Source organism: Mercenaria mercenaria, chromosome 2, assembly GCF_021730395.1.
Source record: "Mercenaria mercenaria strain notata chromosome 2, MADL_Memer_1, whole genome shotgun sequence".
Classification (NCBI taxonomy): domain Eukaryota; kingdom Metazoa; phylum Mollusca; class Bivalvia; order Venerida; family Veneridae; genus Mercenaria; species Mercenaria mercenaria.
The window spans coordinates 28,491,138-28,510,214 of record NC_069362.1 but is presented as its reverse complement, the minus strand read 5'-3'; the positions used below and the strand labels follow the sequence as shown (position 1 = coordinate 28,510,214).

The 19,077-nt window shown below is 33.9% G+C and overlaps 1 protein-coding gene across 2 annotated transcripts in view; it reads right to left on the bottom strand.

Moving 5' to 3' along the window:
• Positions 1–19,077, bottom strand: part of LOC123563580 (mitochondrial Rho GTPase 1-like) — a 39,058-nt gene that overhangs the window by 7,940 nt on the left and 12,041 nt on the right. The window contains exons 9-20 of one of the 2 annotated variants that reach the window (XM_045356445.2): positions 18,794–18,835; positions 18,278–18,334; positions 16,925–17,045; positions 16,532–16,652; positions 15,131–15,215; positions 14,619–14,764; positions 13,396–13,490; positions 12,763–12,854; positions 11,823–11,945; positions 7,728–7,853; positions 6,252–6,448; positions 5,501–5,569 (exon numbers count right to left, since the gene is read on the bottom strand). In XM_045356445.2, the coding sequence (XP_045212380.1) occupies positions 5,501–5,569; positions 6,252–6,448; positions 7,728–7,853; positions 11,823–11,945; positions 12,763–12,854; positions 13,396–13,490; positions 14,619–14,764; positions 15,131–15,215; positions 16,532–16,652; positions 16,925–17,045; positions 18,278–18,334; positions 18,794–18,835 (1,274 nt within the window). The remainder of the gene's footprint in view (positions 1–5,500; positions 5,570–6,251; positions 6,449–7,727; positions 7,854–11,822; positions 11,946–12,762; positions 12,855–13,395; positions 13,491–14,618; positions 14,765–15,130; positions 15,216–16,531; positions 16,653–16,924; positions 17,046–18,277; positions 18,335–18,793; positions 18,836–19,077) is intronic. The other variant, XM_045356446.2, reaches the window with a different exon arrangement.

Genomic DNA, 19,077 nt, shown 5'->3' with positions numbered 1-19,077 from the left:
ACAACAGGCAATCATCCTATAAAGTTGAATGCTTTATATACTTGTTGTGTATAAAACCAATTTCAGTCTTGAGGTCACTGTGACCTTGAGCCCCAAAACAATAAGGGTCATTACTGACTACAAGCAATCATCCTATGAAGTTTGATGACTGTAGGCTAAAGCATTCTTTCGTTACTGAGTGGAAACCATTTTCAGCCTAAATAATAATTTTGTCGCCTCAGCATAAATCAATTGTACTTCATTTGTATCTATATACAGTTTTAACAAGCAAATGCAGTAAACTGGTATCCACTGCCAAACTTGGTAAGGTCTCACCATTATAAAGCCTGTAAAAAGCATACTTATTGTTTTAAAATGGACGTCAGTTTGGACCCCACATCTCATTCCTTTCTCGAACTGTCTAATTGTATTCCTAACTAAATTACTGAGCGAAAACAATTAGTTTTCTATATTTAGTAACAAAGACCTTGACGCTAGGTACTCAAGATGCAACTGAAAACATTGGCTTCTATGCAAGCTACCTATTTACTAGTAAGAGTCTAACTGAGCCGTGCTTGATCAAATTTCTTCTGTAAGAACTGGTTTATGGAACTTAAGCTATGCAAAATTTGATAATGATCTGTAAAAAACTTTCAAAGACATTTCCCATAAGAAAGGCTGCAATTTCTTACTTGTATTGGTATGTAATATTTTCTTCTTTATTTCAATAAGCATCTGAGGTGTCATAATTAGGAACAAAAGTTATTCTCAAAATACTGTTCACATTCAACTGCACTGGTAACCGAATTACTCTTGAATGTACAAATTTACTTTTAGCGAGCAATTTGATTAAATTCATCAGATATTATTTAGCAAGCATTTACTGTTTTGCTTTGGAGTTATTTAAACAAACATACATGTACAGTATAAAATTGCAACCTTCCAAATGAAAACTATCGGTAACATTATGTTTGTGCTAATATGAAAATGGTACATCATGTTTAAGAAGTAATCCTGTTTGTATAATTGTTAGATCAAAGCAGACTATTCTGTACACTGAATAATAAATGAGCTGTGCCATGAGAAACCCAACATAGTGGCTTTTAAAACCTATTGCAATTGGAGAACCTGTTAGCGAACAGCATGGATCCTGACCAGACTGCGCGGATGCGCAGGCTGGTCTGGATCCATGCTGGTTGCAAACCCACTATGTTGGTTTTCCCATGGCACAGCTCAAATAAATAATGAGAGCTGTCTAATGACAGTGCTCTAGACTATCTGAAACCATTTAACATAATACCAGCTTACATATAAAAGCTTGACAAAAAAAAATTTAAGTGGAAAATGGGGCATAACTTTGTTAACAGTAAGTTAGAGATATGGAACCTGGTTCTGAATGGTTCCTACATGATGCTGAAGATTTAGGAAGAGTTTGACAGCATTCATAGTTCCTGAGAAACCTGATTACATGCTAAACTTACACCAAAACTTGCAACAGAAAGAGAGGAATAATTCTGCACAAATAAAAGCCCTGCCATATAAGGTCACCGCACGATGCCAAAGACATCAGTGGAGTCTGAAAACACCTAGTAGTTTAGTTTCCGAGGAAGAGGCTTTACATGCAAAACTTCCATAAAATTTCTGTTAAAAGGGGGCATAATTCTGACAAAATGTAAGCCAGTTATGAAACCTTTTCTATGCGATCATCTCATGATGCTAAAGACTAGGCATTCAGTAACATAGTTCCTGAGAAACCTGATTACATGAAATACTTTCTTTGTTAAAAAAGGGCATAATCTAAACAAAAATACAAGCTAGTTTTATGTAAATTGCACTGTGAGGCATGATGCAGAAAACATGTTTTAAGCTTTAACCAAAATAAAATCTAGTCATGTTCCTTGTCCTGTGAAGTCAAATAATACCAGAGACATGTCTGAAGTTTAAAAGAATTTGGCCAAGCTGTTTCTAAAAAATCTGCTAAAATGCAGACCAAAATTTCTAAATTAACGTTTGTTTATTTGATTGAGATTTAACATCACACCAACACAGTTATACCCGGTATGTCAAATGGCGACTTCACAGGTTTAATGGTGGAAGAAGACCCCAGGTGCCCCTCTGTGCATTATTTCATGCTGGATGGCTTCCTCACATGAATAATGCAATGCCCTAAGTGAGGCTCGAACCCACATCCATGAGGAGCAAGTGATTTGAAGTCAGTAACCTTAACCTTTCTGCCACAGAGGCCCCTCAAAATTAACAAGGGACATCATTTTGGCAAAATGCTAGAGTCATGTAACTAGTCCTCTGAGGTTAACTGACGATGCCAAAGACATGAGTGAAGTTTAAAACAGCTTACATGTAAAACTTTTAAGAAGCAGATGGCCAAACAGATGCTGATGCCCACAAAAGGGGAACAACAAAAGCTCTACTCCTTTGAAAAACATCAAATAACTGTGCTAAAAATCAAGAGTATATATTCACTTTTTGATTCACATCTTCTGTAGCAAGGCTTTAAGACTTTCAGGAAGGTTAAAACTTTCACTTATTTTATTTTATAAATATTTACTGTTTTTAGCCAACTCCAAAGATTCTTAATGCTTTATACTGATCAAACAAAAACCAGTACATTAAATTCTGAAGATTTTCAAAATTTCACCAACAAACTTGGCAATGAATGCACTTGAAAATCCCCTACAAATCTGAGATATTTACTTTTATTATTTATTGAGGACTTTGGCATACTGATATTCTGATATTTTGCAACCTACAAAGTCCTCGTGCATCTATTCAATACAGCTATGATAAATAATTATCTGTGAGATTTGCACATACACACATGCACAAGCCTGTTACAAATTATGTGAATCAAATGTAAGGTACACAATACACATGAATCTGAAATAAATAAGAACAGCCCACAGCAGAGGAAAATGACCATGCTTAACGCAGTGATAACTGACAGCCAGCCACAACACTTGGAAACAACTGAGAAACTGTATTGGTTAGATAATGTGGACATGCTAGACCACCACAATATGAAGGTATCAGATCTTCTATGTCATTCAGTGATATACTACAGCAGCTTATATATACCACACATGATGTTCTGATAATCTGCTCTGGAAGTCTTAGTTTTTTTTGTTTTTTATTTAATATTTTGTAGATGAATTTGGAGCTGGGAAATAGACAACTTCATTATAAAATAACTGGGTATCGAATGTAAAAAAAATATTAGATATATATCGCTTTTCTGAATATTTCAATAATACTTGTTTGTTAGATTGTAAAACGTTTCCAAAGATTTTTAAACAAAGACTTATTGATAATTATGGCGTGCATCTGTTGAAAATAGTGCCGTGTTAGATCTTTTTAAAAATTGTAAAACAACTCTTGTATATGAATGATACTTAGATTTATTACCTAAAAGTTATAGATTTTTTGTTACAAGAATGAGAATGTCTGCACATACTCTTAGAATTCAAACTGGCCGATACGGGCAAAACAGAATACAGTGAAACACCGCTCGCTCGAGCATCGATGACTCGAGCACCCGGGCTCGCTCGAGCAATTCATGTGGTCCCGGCCGATTTCCTTCTATTTTCTATGTGAAAATACCATGGCTGGGTCGAGCATCGATAACTCGATCGCTCGAGCATGACACCTGGTCCCTGTGTATTAATTTACTCTTTGTTGCTTACGGCAAACTCGAGCAGAGGTGTCAAAATTTTTCACACTTTCGGCGGTCAGAATGTATCGCTTAATTTAAAATTTTCGCACGTCGTGAGAAATCCTTGGTCTATTCCCCGACTATCTTAAATGTTTGTTTGTCGGTATATTTGATCTGATAATGAGATTAATTATTGATGAAAGGTGGAAGAAAAATTTTATTGATCAAAATTGTTATTAATTATTACTTTTTTCTGCGGGATCGAGAAGATAATTATGAGATCTTAATATTTTAATCAACAGTTGATTGCATGCAAATAAAGGAAATAAGATAGCCTTTTCATAAAATTGAGACGATAATTATGAGATCTTAACTTGGAGAAGAACATTTCGAATTCGATTGCTGTATTTCCAAAAAAAAATAAAAAATAAATAAATAAAAAAAATAAAATGTCTTAGCTGTTTCTTCACATGTGCCGTAAATAACGTTTGTCGTACGTTTTTTGAAAATGTCACGAGTGTGTTATTATAACGCATCACCGTTTCCTCTGCAAATGGTCTCGATGACAATTGGTAAAACAAACTTCAATTTTCTTCGTACGTTGGCCAATGTTTGGGTCGCTCGAAACCATGGATAACTCGAGCATTTTGCTCATCCCCTTGCGACCTCGAGCGAGCGGTGTTTCACTGTACCACGTAATGGGCGATATTGTCTATGTTGTAACACGATAGATATTGAAGATGAATACCATTTCATTTTAATATGCCCATGTTATATAGATATTAGGAGAAAATTCATTAAGAAGTATTATTATAGCAGACCATCGATGTATAAATTTATTGAACTTATTACTACAAATAAAAAGACTACATTATTAAATCTTGCAAAGTATATTAAAGAATCATTAAAACTAGAAATATGTTTATGAATGTTAACAATTAATATTAACATTTTCGCCTTATATTAGCAACTTAAAGGACATATTTATGCCTGTTTGTTGATAGAATTATTTTAAATACATTATGAATGTTATATTATAACTCTGTTCATCCTCCACCATCAAACATTACTATTTATTGAATAATCATCATTGTTTGTTTAAAAGATCATGATAACGTGACAATGTATTATAATATTGTGTTGTTTATTATGCTTGACGATGTACTATGTACAAGTCTTTAATAAAATTCTGTTCTGTTCTGTTCATTTTTCTTTTAACAAAAGACTTCTTTTTGTAATTACTAATTAGATCTGCAAACAATTTTGCATTCATCAATTTGTAATTCCCTATATATATATATTTGCAATAGCTTTTTCTCTAAGAATTTTCTTCAATTATATCTGCAGATATATTTTACTTGTAGAGTTTTTTAGTACTAAAGTTTGCCTAGACATATCAGATATGAAAATCTTAAATTTCAAAAGTCTATCTACTTCACATTGTGACCTCTGCAGCAAGATAATTCTATAATAGAGAAATTAGCAACAGCATGTCTTGCAGAAAGTTGAAGCAATTTGCAAAATGAATGAAAATATTTTCAGTGACAAAAAAGAAAGAAAAATGCTATTACTAGCAAAAACTCTGTGTGACCCAAATATTGTTTTTTTACACTTTCATTTTTTTTCTAAATAATTATTTACAGTGTACAGGAAATATCACAAAGTCTCTAACTTCCAGCAAAATAATCTAATAACCTTTTAAAATTCTCTGTTTACACACATTGTGTGAGAATATAAGTGGAAATTATAATTTCAGAAAGCTTTTTTTCCAGAACATCATGTATGGTATAATGTTTGAGCCATTATGTGAAGCAAAGACAATACAGAAAAGAAAACATCATATGGTATTCGGACCTTAGTCTCTCCTCCAGCCAGACAGGGTTTTGGTGAACTAGTAACATGTGTACCAAACGCTTAAGATTGCTGCAAGTGAAACAAACAAGTTATATTTAGATAGCTGTCTCCAACAAGCTTTTCTATACACCAAACTATCATACACACTGTGAATTCAGTTCTGTTGTCATGGAAACCATTCATAACCCACTACTAGAGTATTCATTTAACAACTTGAAAATACAGTAAATATAGTATTTTGACATTACAGACTTTAATTTTAGAAAAATAATAAAGAAAAGATATGTTTTCTGGCTAAGTTTCTGAATGTACTCACTAAAATTTAATACCCCTAAAGAATATGACTTCACAGGTTTGTGCAAAGAGAATGAAAGATCTATGTAGAAATTCATATTTTGAAACACTTTAAAAGATGCTATCTACAATCATAATAGAAGAATATATCAATAACTTATAACTTAACAGTCATATCTGATGGAAGTCTGACCTATTCTAAATACATAAATAAAATTAATTAACAGTTGTCTGAAGTTTTTCTTATGAATATCAAAAAACCTTATCCAATAAAGAACAACATTTATATAGCTGAAACTTAAATCCAAAAATAGCACTGAAGCTAAAACTATCTGCAAAAAGGTATACTGGTACTTTACGTATTACTCCACAACACTGAATATTACAAATTAATTACAGGTGACTGTTCAAAACAGTTGGGATGCTCGACAACATAAGTGGATGTAGAAATACTTACGGATAAGCTGCCATGGTTGCTAATTTGATATACACATCTTTGTTGACTTTGTCTATACATGTAAATCTCTGAGGAGGAGATAATTTAAACTTGCTACAGAATGCTGCCGGAGTGATTTCATAGTCCTGCCGCACCTCTGGATGTTCTACTTTACATGCTACTATCAATGTTGGTACGCGACTATCCAGAAAATGTTTCTACAAGTATCATAAAACAATGTTTATATTCTATATTTCAACCTTTACAGCACATGTACCATTTCATTAACAATACAAGAATCATTAAGGTATTGATTAAATACACCTTTAGAGACATAATACAATAGGAGTGATCGTGTTTGTAAACAAATCCATTGTATTTTCTATTTTTAGAACTGATAAGACAAAGACCGGGTGGGCCGACGCCGAGCGTCCATGTTTTTTGTAAACAGTGATGTTTTTCTAACGGCTTAAACTTTCTTAAAACACAAATAATATCAATAATTTTTTGATCAATGGAAAGTGTATAAAACAAGCAATTTATTGATTACTTTTGATTATAAATTCGAAATTAAATGGATTAATTATGAACGCTTAACTTACAGTGTTTTTTCAAAATGTTTGGAGGATCGCTACGCCGCTATTAAAATCTTATGTCATTTAAAACGGATATTCATTTTAAAAAGATATTTAAATGGGAAAATATGAAAATCCTAAGCATTCCAAAACTTTTTTAATTTTTAAAATCCATAAATGAGCGAAAAAGTTATTAAAAATTAAAAATTCAGATCCCATACACAAACGGTGTAAAAACATTTGTTTTACCCACCACCAGATAAACAGGTATTTATGCGTGACGTAATGGCGATCTCTCCTATAAACAAGAAACTAACCAAATACATATTGCATAAAAATTAAGTGACGTAATATTAATGACATCAGCAATACATCATGTACATTCTGGAACACAACTGAAATGATGTAGGAATCGTGATGGCACACAACTGAAATGATGTAGGAATCGTGATGGCACACAACTGAAATGATGTAGGAATCGTGATGGCACACAACTTAAATGATGTAGGAATCGTGATGGTACACAACTGAAATGATGTAGGAATCGTGATGGCACACAACTGAAATGATGTAGGAATTATGATGGCACACAACTGAAATGATGTAGGAATCGTGATGGCACACAACTGAAATGATGTAGGAATCGTGATGGCACACAACTGAAATGATGTAGGAATGATGATGGCACACAACTGAAATGATGTAGGAATTATGATGGCACACAACTGAAATGATGTAGGAATCGTTATGGCACACAACTGAAATGATGTAGGAATTGTGACATCATATAATTAACTGGCAACTCAAAATCATCTAGGATTTTTGATGTCATACAGTAAATATGCAACTCACCATGTACATTCTGGCACAGAACTTAAATGATCTAGGATTTTTGATGTCATACAGTCAATATGCAACTCACCATGTACATTCTGGCACAGAACTCAAATGATCTAGGATTTGTGACATCATATAATAAACAGGCAACATCACAATTAGTTTCTGTAGGAGACAACATGTCTGACACGGCCACATCTACTTCATGTAACTGAAAATTGATACATTTAATATTATTTGGAGAGTGGGCATGTCAACATCACAATGCTTCAGGCTTATGCTCAAACTTCATTGAAAAGAAAATAACCATTAAAGTTATGTACAAACTAGTTGCTTTATCTTACAGATCACCTGAATTTTTTATACATATCCTAATATGTATAAAATGAAAAACATCATGAACAGTTGGAGCAGTCTGAAAGACAGCTATATCCCCCACCATATTATGGATAGTGAAAGGGTTGATGGTGTTGGATAGAAGCATTGTGGTTGTTAAGTATATTTTATAGTCCATGTATGACGACATCAATGAATTTGAAAATCCTTCAAGGGGATTGGAAGATACAGAGTGGACACAAAATAGAAGGCTCAACCCTTTGACTTGAGTTGTGACCTTGACCATGAGCCAACATGGCTGACTCATGAGTTCTGCACATTGTCTTGATAAGGTCAGGGTTGCCAGCACTCTGGGTGAATAAAATTCCCTGACTTTTCCCTGACCATTTCATGTTTTTCACTGACCAAAACCGCCAAACTTTTAAACGGCCTCCTGACCTCCGCTATAGCCGTCCAATCCTCCCAGTATTTTTTTTCCAAATGTTTTGTATTTATTTTCCAATATATTAAACATAAACATCAAACACAATGATAATAAACATGGTTTTCTTTCTTGTATGACTGTTTGGTGGTCAAGTCAATGAAACATAATTGTGACTATTGGTCAGTGAAACCTAATTATTAAGAGATACATATCAAAAGCATCTTTGCAAGACATGTAACTATCAAAAATCTGACATCTTTTAAGGTACGTGTCACTTTCCTCATGGTTATGGTAAAAACAATAAAGTATGGTTAATAACAAGACCATTGGAACCCTGCTAGTATTAGCAAAATATCATTCTCAAAAATCCAAGATCTGTTATTATACAGTTTCCTAGAGGCAAAAACAATAAAACACCATGACTAATAGCAAGACCATTGGAATCATATTGACAAAGAATCACTCTCAAAATCCAAGATCTCTTAATATAAAGTGTCCAGAAAACACCTGGAGTACCTACAACAAAAAAAGTGTATTAGAATAATGTTAGTTGTAGGCTCTCTTCATGTGTCACTTTCCTACAAAATAACAAAAAAATGTTAGTTAGCTTTGGCAAGGGTTGCAAAGCCTTTCAGTCTTCAAGCAAAATTAGTGTTTAAAGAACAAGAGCTGTCGGAGGACAGCAATGCTCGACTATTTAACAGCCTTGTCGCTTGAATGAATAAGAAAGTCGAAAAAGGGGCATAATTTAGTAAAAAAGTAAAATAGGGCTATGGAACCTGCATAGTGCTTATCAGCTCATGACAGTGAACTAGTGTGTGAAGTTTCAATCCTTTCCCATTAGTGGATACTGAGATACCAGCTTACATACAAAAACTTAACCAAAAATTTCTATGTTGAAAAAGGGGCATAATTTTGTAAAAAAGCAAAATAAAGTTATGGGACCTGCTTTGGGCATGTCAGATCATGACAGTGAACAAGTGTGTGAAGTTTCAATCCATTCCCATTAGTGAGTACTGAGATACCAGCTTACATACAAAACCTTAACCAAAAAATTCTAAGTCGAAAAAGGGGCATAATTTTGTAAAAAAGCAAAATAGAGTTATGGAACCTGTGCAATGTAAGTCAGTTTATCACAGTAAATAAGTGTGTGAAGTTTCAATCCATTCCCACAAGTGGTTACTGAGATACCAGCTTACATACAAAACCTTAACCAAAAATTTCTAAGTCAAAAAAAGGGGCATAATTTTGTAAAAAAGCAAAACAGAGTTATGGAACCTGTGCAATGTAAGTCAGTTTATCACAGTGAATAAGTGTGTGAAGTTTCAATCCATTCCCACAAGTGGTTGCTGAGATACCAGCTAACATACAAAAACTTAACCAAATTGGGATGCGGACGCGGACGCCGACGCATGGGCGAGTCCAATAGCTCTACTATTCTATGAATAGTCGAGCTAAAAATGGGGGATTTAAACAAATTAAATGCATGTTACAGTATTACATCATTAAACTTTGTTTTTAATTACTTAAATTTAATGCTTGAAGACTGCCATAGCCACAAAAGTTTAAAATGATTAACTTCTTCGAGCTTTGAAATCATATTTCCCTGACTTTTCCCTGACTTTCCAGGATTTTCATTTTTCACTGACCAAATTTTAAAATTCCCTGACAATTCCCTGACCTTGAAAAAGAAACCAATTTCCCTGACTTTTCAAGACTGCTGGCAACCCTGAAGGTGATCATTTGACCAAAGTTTCATGAAAATCCTTCTAGGAGTTTAGGAGATACAGAGAGGACACACAATGGAAGGCTCAAACCTTTGATCTTGAGCTGTGACCTTGATATTGAGCCGACATGGCTGACAAATGAGTTCTGTGCATTGTCTTGATGAGGTGATCATTTGATCAAAGATTCATGAAAATCCTTCAAGAGGTTTAGGAGATACATAACAGACATAAAATGGAAGGCTCAAACCTTTGAACTTGAGTTGTGACCTTGACCTTGAGATGACATGGCTGTCACATGAATTCTGCACATTGTCTTGATAAGGTGATCATTTGACCCAAGTTTCATGAAAATCCTTCAAGGGGTTTAGGAGATACACAGCGGACACAAATTGTTACGGACGAACAGACAGACGGAGACCATTTCTTTATCCTCCCACCACTTGCGGCGGAGGATTAACAAGAGCACCGCCTTGCGGGTGCTGACGCTCATCTGATTTTTTTTTGTGTAATAGAAATATTGTCCTACCCATGATTTTCTAAGTCTAAAAAGGGCCATCATTCTTGCAAAAAGCAGGATAGAGTTATGTTTCTTGATGTACAGTGTCCACTTATGATGGTGAAAAACTGTTGCAAGTTTTAAAGCAATAGCTTTAATAGTTTATGAGAAAAGTTGACTTAAACATAATACTCAACCAAGAAAATGATTTTCTAAGTCCAAAAGGGGCAATAATTATTGCAAAAAGCAGGATGGAGTTATGTTGCTTGCTGTACAGGGTCAGCTTATGATGGTGAACAAGTGTTGCAAGTTTCAAAGCAATAGCTTTGATAGTTTAAGAGAAAAAGTTGACCTAAACATAAAACTTAACCAAGAAATCTGATATTTTCTAAGTCAAAAAGGGGCAATAAATCTTGCAAAAAGCAGGACGGAGTTATGTTTCTTGCTATACAGGGTCAACTTATGATGGTAAACAAGTGTTGCAAGTTTTAAAGCAATAGCTTTGATAGTTTAGGATAAAAGCTGACCTAAACATAAAACTTAACCAAGAAAACTGATTTTCTAAGTCCAAAAGGGGCAATAAATCTTGCAAAAAGCAAGATGGAGTTATGATTCTTGACGTACAGGGTCTGCTTATGATGGTGAACAAGTATTCCAAGTTTCAAAGCAATAGCTTTGATAGTTTAGGAGAAAAGTTGACCTAAACATAAAACTTAACCAAGAAATCTGATATTTTCTAAGTACAAAAGGGGCCATAAATCTTGCAAAAAGCAAGATGGAGTTATGTTTCTTGCTATACAGGGTCAGCTTATGATGGTGAACAAGTATTCCAAGTTTCAAAGCAATAGCTTTGATAGTTTAGGAGAAAAGCTGACCTAAACATAAAACTTAACCAGGCAACACCGACGCCGACGCCGACGCCGACAACCGCTCAAGTGATGACAATAACTCATCATTTTTTTTTCAAAAAATCAGATGAGCTAAAAATAATCAAAAACATTTTTATTTTGGTATTAATGTTATATTTTTGAGCTCTGGACACAAGTAATTAAAGTCTACACAAATCCTGTGTATTACATATGCAAGATCTTTACATTTTCTCTTAAAGTAAAGGATTATGGAAATGCAAATGCAAAGTCAATTGACAGCAAACATATAAAATAAATACACAGATAACACTAGCACTCTAACTCTTACCATTAAATATTTTTCTTGTCCATACACTTGAACTGTGTTTATAGTAAAACTTGACAACTGTTCTTTATTCAAAGTAGCAACATATCTGAGATTTCTACCTAATAAACCTTGCAAGAAAGATGTCTGAAAATATAAAACAATATCATAAATTCAGTTCAATGCAAGACTGAATCTGTTGTAATTTAAAGTTAAAAAGCATGAATGGTAGTACATATGCTTCAGAATTTATGTCCTGAGTTTGAAGAGTATGTGTGGTAGCATCTTTTTCAACAATTTTTCAGTCATATAAATGGAAGTGTCTACTTGCTGCAGTGAGCACAGTGACCAAATTTATATAGTGTTGCCTCACTGGAATATCAAGCCATAGCCAGTGACATGATACCTCACCCAGTCACACACTGACACCAGCGTTACTAGTCCAAGAACTTCCCTGTTAATACCGAGCACCAAGCAGGGAAGCTGCTAACAGTTCATAGAAACTGATTGTCAATGTTTGACCGATTTTTCATTAAGGTGACTTTTTTTCCCAGGAAAATGTTGAATACCAGTACCTAGTAACAATATTAAGTGACAAAAAATTTAGAAACGATAGAACCATACATAGGGGAAAGTTACTACTGTAACACATAATGTATTAACTGCTGAGTTTGTTTGACAGGGTTTAAAGCTGTTATGTAGCAGTGGAAAGTTAATGTAACCTAAAATATAATAAATACAGATTCCATAAAAATCAAAAGAATTTAAATTTCCGATCCACTATGCCACCTGTGTATCCCTTTAAAACTGTCAAACCATCACTACAAAATGTATTGGCATCTCTAACACTGTAGTATAATGTCACTGATGCTTCATTTACTGGTAATAAAATGTGCTATGTTTATTTTCTATCAAGTGATGGAGATATAGTCATTTTGATGGAAATCAGTGTTCTTCCACTTACCTTTCCTACACCTTTAGGTCCCAGTACATGACAACGGAACACATTCCTTGCTGTCTGTCTCTTTTCCAGATCTATTTTCTTGTCTCGTGTTACTGAAATAGAGATCAAACTCTCAACTCTACCTTATATTGTTTTGATGGATTCTCAAAAACTCTACTCAACTAGATGAACATAAAATCTCACCTGACCATGTCTAAAAGCAGGTAATGAAACTATTTTACTAATTAAAAGTTTATAATTTTTTCTTTATCACAAAAGTCTGTAAATTTATCATTTCTCCATTCTATCACATGAATCTATAAGAGATTGTTTCTTCTTTCAATCAAATGAATTATATTTATCATTTCTCCTTTTCTATCACAAAAATTATTCATCATTTCTTCTTTCTATTACAGGAATCCACAAGTTTATCACTACTCCTTTCTATCATATGAATTTATAAATTTATCAACACTTCTTTCTATTACAAGGATCTATATATTTATCATTCTTTTATCACATGAATCATCTGCAGTAAAATAGTGTGCTCATGTAATAAAGACTTGGTTTGTTATAATTTACCTGGTTTAGTTCATTGAGCCATTTCACATAAAGGTGGATCTTAAGTCTAAAGTGACTGAAGAAAAGAAATACCTTGTATTGCTGTGAGAGTTGTATCATTATGATAATGATATCCTAGATAGGCCAGGTATTCTAAAGTTCTTGGATGATCTAATAATGTAGTCAATCTGAAATATACACAGAGTGATCTAATAATGTAGTTGACCTGAAATAAACACAGGCATGTCTAAAAATAATGTAGTCAACCTGAAATATACAAAAGGTGATTCTATAATGTAGTCAACATGAAATAAACAAACAATAATGTTGTTGAATTACTTTAAAAGGAGCTTTTTACTTGCCTTTTGAAAGATACAATCTACTAATTTTACAAAACCATTTTACCATATTTCAAATAATTTTGCAGTTACATTCATCTTATAAAGAACAGGAGCTCATAGAACATGAAATGCCCCCCTTGATGCATTCAGTAACTGCACAAGGAACAGAAATTATTTGGTCACTATGCACTGGACATTTGACGTACTGACCTCAAATCAATAATCAATAATCATTTACCAGTAAGTGACCTTCGTATCAAATGTGATCTTGGACCAAAGCATTCTGTAGTTATTTGGCAAAAAAAGCTCTACTGTTCTGGGTCAATGTGACCTTGACCTTTGACTTACTGACCTCAAAATCAATAGGGATCATCTACTGGTTGTGATCAACCACCTATTAAGTTTCGTGATCCTAAGCCCAATCGTTCTTAAGTTATCGTCCAGAAACCGCTTAACTGTTCAGTCACTGTGACCTTGACCTTTGACCTATTGACCTCAAAATCAATTGGGTTCATCTGCTGGTCATGTCCAACCTCCCTATTAAGTTTCGTGATCCTAAGCCCAAGAATTCTCAAGTTATCGTCTGGAAACCGCTTAAATGTTCAGGGTCACTGTGACCTTAACCTTTGACCTACTGATTTCAAAATCAATAGGGTTCATCTGCTGGTCATGACCAACTTCCCTATCAACTTTCATGATCCTAGGCCCAAATATTCTTGAGTTATCATCTGGAAACCAACTGGTCTACGGACCGACTGACAGATATCTGCAAAACAATATACCCCTCCTTCTTTGAAGGGGGTCATAATGAGTCTAAATGATACATAAGAGAAAATTCTCAAAAATATATGTTTAGTCTTGACGACCATTTTAATGGTGTGTACCCTCAAGGAAGTCTCTATAGAAACCTGTAGCAGCTACGATCAAGCTATCAGCAGCAGCAAAGTATCAGGGACAATTAACAAGAGTACTTACGTCCATTGTGCCAAGTAACCCTGTAATGTTATCCAGCCGCTCATGTTTGTTACCACTGTGTTGTTGACATCTGGTCCCCAGGGTAACATTGGGCAAGTGCTGAACAAATTTGTCAATTCTGTCGGTGATAAAATACCATCTCTGTCCTACACAAGAAAATGAATACAAAACTATGTTGAGTCTATAGTCACACTTGCAAACAGAATCACATGGAAATGTAGGTAGGCCTTAGGATAGTACCAAAACAATGCACAATCCAGACATACCATTTTACACCGATGTTATCAACACAGGTATGGCTACAAGAGCAATTTGTTGTTGCTTTGGAGTTCCATTAGCTTATATTTTAAACAGTCATGGTATGCTGAATAAACTGCAGAGCTGTTTTTCAAAACCGTGAAGGATGAGCAAGAAAGAGGAAGTTAAGAAAAACATCATTTCACAGCCATAAAAATTTCTTCCTTTAGAATTACACTGAATATTTATCAAAGTCTACAGTAAACATATCCTACCTCATCATATTTTTGAAAAAGCCTGGTAAGAAACTGTACACCTTCATAACTTAACTCTGTTGTGCTTCCAACACCAACATTTAATCTGAAATCATACACAGCAGAGAAATGACTATACTGGTACTGATGATAAACTCGGACAGAAAATGAGGATTTTTTTACCTGTAACTTTTTTATTTCTGCAAATTGTTATCAATGGTTGGTATCAAAATAAAGGTTAGCTCTTACTGAATAACTGACATAACTTAAATGTATATTTAGCAAGCAAACTCACAAGAACTGAGGCCCTGAAAGGGGTATGTAAAATGGGGACTGTAGAAACGTTCATGATCATAAATTCGACCAATTTGTCATTTTAAAAAATTTCTCCATAGTATTATATTGAAACTCCGAAAAATGATGCAACAGTCATTCGCAATCAAGTAATGAAAAGTGACCCAATGTCAGGCCTTCATGTATTGACAGTGAGCATGCACAAAAAATCATCCCCTTCCCCAGTAATTTTTGGGTAAATATTTTTAAACAGACAAATATAAGTCATTTATTTATACAGAATATTTACCAATTTTGTTTTTGTTTACACCAGTTGGTGTTGTAAGTGGTTGCTATTAGACAGCATGTTCAATTATTTAAAAAAAAAAAAACAATTGCAATTGAATAATTCGAAGGCGGTCGACTTTATCGTCTGTTCGAGTTTATCATCAGTACCAGTACTTCTGTACTACACCACATAGATACAGATAGGTTCTTGACATGTGGGAAGTAAACTTTTTGTTAAAGCAAAATATGATACAGTTCGAAAGTATTTCATTCAATTAATTAATTCTATAATCTTACTATGTATTAAGTATAACCACTTTTAATTTTACTTTTGTCATAATATACTTTAAACAGTACTTTAGATATACATTTGTGTAAACATTATGTAGCCTATTGTACATTGTAATTTTTACACCAAAATGTTTGTAACGTAACGTCATCTTTTATGACGTCATATATTCATGACGTTGTTTATTTCATATCATATTTGTTTACTTCCTGAAGAAGACTAATAAAAACAGTCGAAACGTTGAATGAAAATGGAGTTAGCTTTGTAATTCTCCTGTTCTCTGAATTCAATTAAGGAGAAATTCTTATTTTCTGACAGGGGAAAATTTCGAATGCTTTCAAATTCAAGCTGAATAAATCTGTTAAAAAGAAAAATTGAACTGAAGCATAGCCCTACCAAAAAACCAATATTATACGGTACTGTTACTCGGTTACAGTTCAGAAACTACAAAATTAACCTGTTACGAGAAAAGTCGACCTTAAAATCCCTAATAAATTATAAAATTACTTTGTATTTAAAGAAAAACAGTGTATGTAACATCAGTACATTTCCAACAGTAGATGAAAACTTACTTTGGGGCTAAAATATCATTCCGTAACAAGAGGTTATCATCGTAACCAAACTTTCTCAGCACTGTCCATGGGGTTTCTATTCTTCCTTTATGTACAAATACCACAAACAAATGCAGAAACCCTGAAATACAAATACAATAAATTAAATTTTTGTGATCTGGTTGAAATACACATTTTAAAGATTTCTTAATTATCATATAGCTCATAATAGCTTTAACAAGTGCTATACTGCAGAATAAAAATTCTTACATTCTATAGGTAGGAAAACAAATTCTATTTAAAAATCTTGCATAAAAATATCTACAATTTTCTTTACACAAAAATATGAACTGGCATACGCCCCTGTTGCATAAATATCATTGAAGCACCAAGTTGGCGGAATACAGATCTTACCTTTTAGAGTGAAACCAGAGAATGAACCCATATCAGCAACACCATCCGGTATACTCCGTCTGACTAGTTCCTTTACCTCATCTAACATGTGAGGTTGTAAAGGAGTATCAAAACATTTTCTCTGTAAATACAGAACTAAATTTTTTTTCACAAATGTCAGTTTTCTGATAATGATATAAAGATGATCTTTCAATTAGTCAAATATTTTATGGTATGTCAATGACATACAAATTGATAGCTGAATAATTTATACCTGTAAATGTGTATTATATACTACCCTATCATGACTGTCTTACAGTTTTAAATATTGTTGAAAAGAACAGCTATGCAGTAATTACACTTCTCTAAAACAAGATGGTCATGATGACCCTATATTGCTCACCTGTTAAACCTGGTCTTGGAATCATAAAGTTAAACATTCTGACCAAATTTCATGAAGATAGAGTCATAAATGTGGCCTTTACAGTGTTAATAAGCTTTTCCTGTGATACGAGTGGTGTAGGTACCTAGTTTTAGACCCCACATCACCCAGTTTCGAATTTGACCTAGGAATCATAAAGATGAACATTCTTATCAAGTTTCATGAAGATAGGGTCATAAATATGGTCTCTAGAGTATTAACAACCTTTTCCTTTGATTTTAGCAGGTGACTTTGTTTTTTACCCACATGAGTAAGTTTCGAACATGGCCTAGGAATCATCAAGATAAAGATTCTGACCAAGTTTCATGAAGATAAGGTCATAAATATGGTCTCTAGAGTGTTAACAAGCTTTTCCTTTGATTTGACTGGGTGACCTAGTTTTTGACCCCACATGACCCAGTTCTGAACTTGGCCTAGAGATCATCAAGACAAACATTCTGTGCAAGTTTTTATCAAATCAAAGCATAAATGAAACTTCTATATGGCTGCAAAAGCCAAACTAGCTAATTTTGGCCCTATGAGGAGCCATTAATCTCGAACACATGATGAGATCTGGCCCGTTTTCGAAAGTAGGATATTATGCAATACCAGATGTGTGCAAGTTTGATTAAAATCGACTGCAAAATGTGGTCCCTATCGTGTTCACAAGCCAAATAGCAAATTTTGGCCCTTTCAGGAGCCATAACTCTGGAACCCATGATAGGATCTGGCGAGATTTCGAAAGGAAACCAGATATGCCAATACAAGTCTTGTGCAAGTTTGATTAAATCGAAAAATGTGGTCTCAATCTGGTTCACAAGAAACTGAAGACAGACGACGAACGTTGGGCGATCACAAAAGCTCACCTTGTCATGCATAACAGGTAAGACAAAAATTTTTTTGCAGAACTTTCTAGCTATGATGTTTGTTGTATATGATATCCCAAAACTTACCTGAAACAAGTTGACTTCATCATCCCTGAGTATTTGATCATTGTCCAGATCACAGATCTATAAATACAAAATAGCTAATTAAGTAATATAGCTTCATTTCTAAGTGACTAGTAGGTAAGACTTAACTTGTATTAAACAGCCACTACATGCACACAAAATATGATTTCACTATAACTTTCAAGGCTTGACACTTGACTGTTTGGCATCTTCAGCTACACAAATAAGGGCAAGTATATATGACTCTTGCCCATCCACCTTTCCCATAATTTTTGAAGAAACACAAAAATGAAAAAAAGGCAATACACTACAGTGACTACTCATAATACAAGCTGAATAAAACATACAAAAATCTGTCTTAGATTGAAAATTAACATGGGTATAAATCTGTATTCATACAAACAGTATCTTTTCTTTTCTAATGAATCTGTAAAGCAGCCAAAATAACTGCATAATAAGTACATCAGGATTTACAATGAAGAAGGGTAAAGGAAATCAACCATGTTGGTTACAACTTACCCTGAACACTCGCTGTAATGCCATCTTACATTTCTGTGTTAACTGTAAATACACAATTAAAGAACAACTGTAGTGAAATATATTGCTATTTGGAACTTGAAAATGAAAAATGCTTCATCACAAAAAGTTTCTTCCAGCTTTACATTTATTACATAAAGCACCTGCAATACTAATTACTAACCTATCAAAAATTAATTCGCCAAGCATAAACATGTTAACTTTACAATACTATAATCCTGTTTTAAGTATACATGGCCAGAAATTATGCCTGAGTAATATCTTAA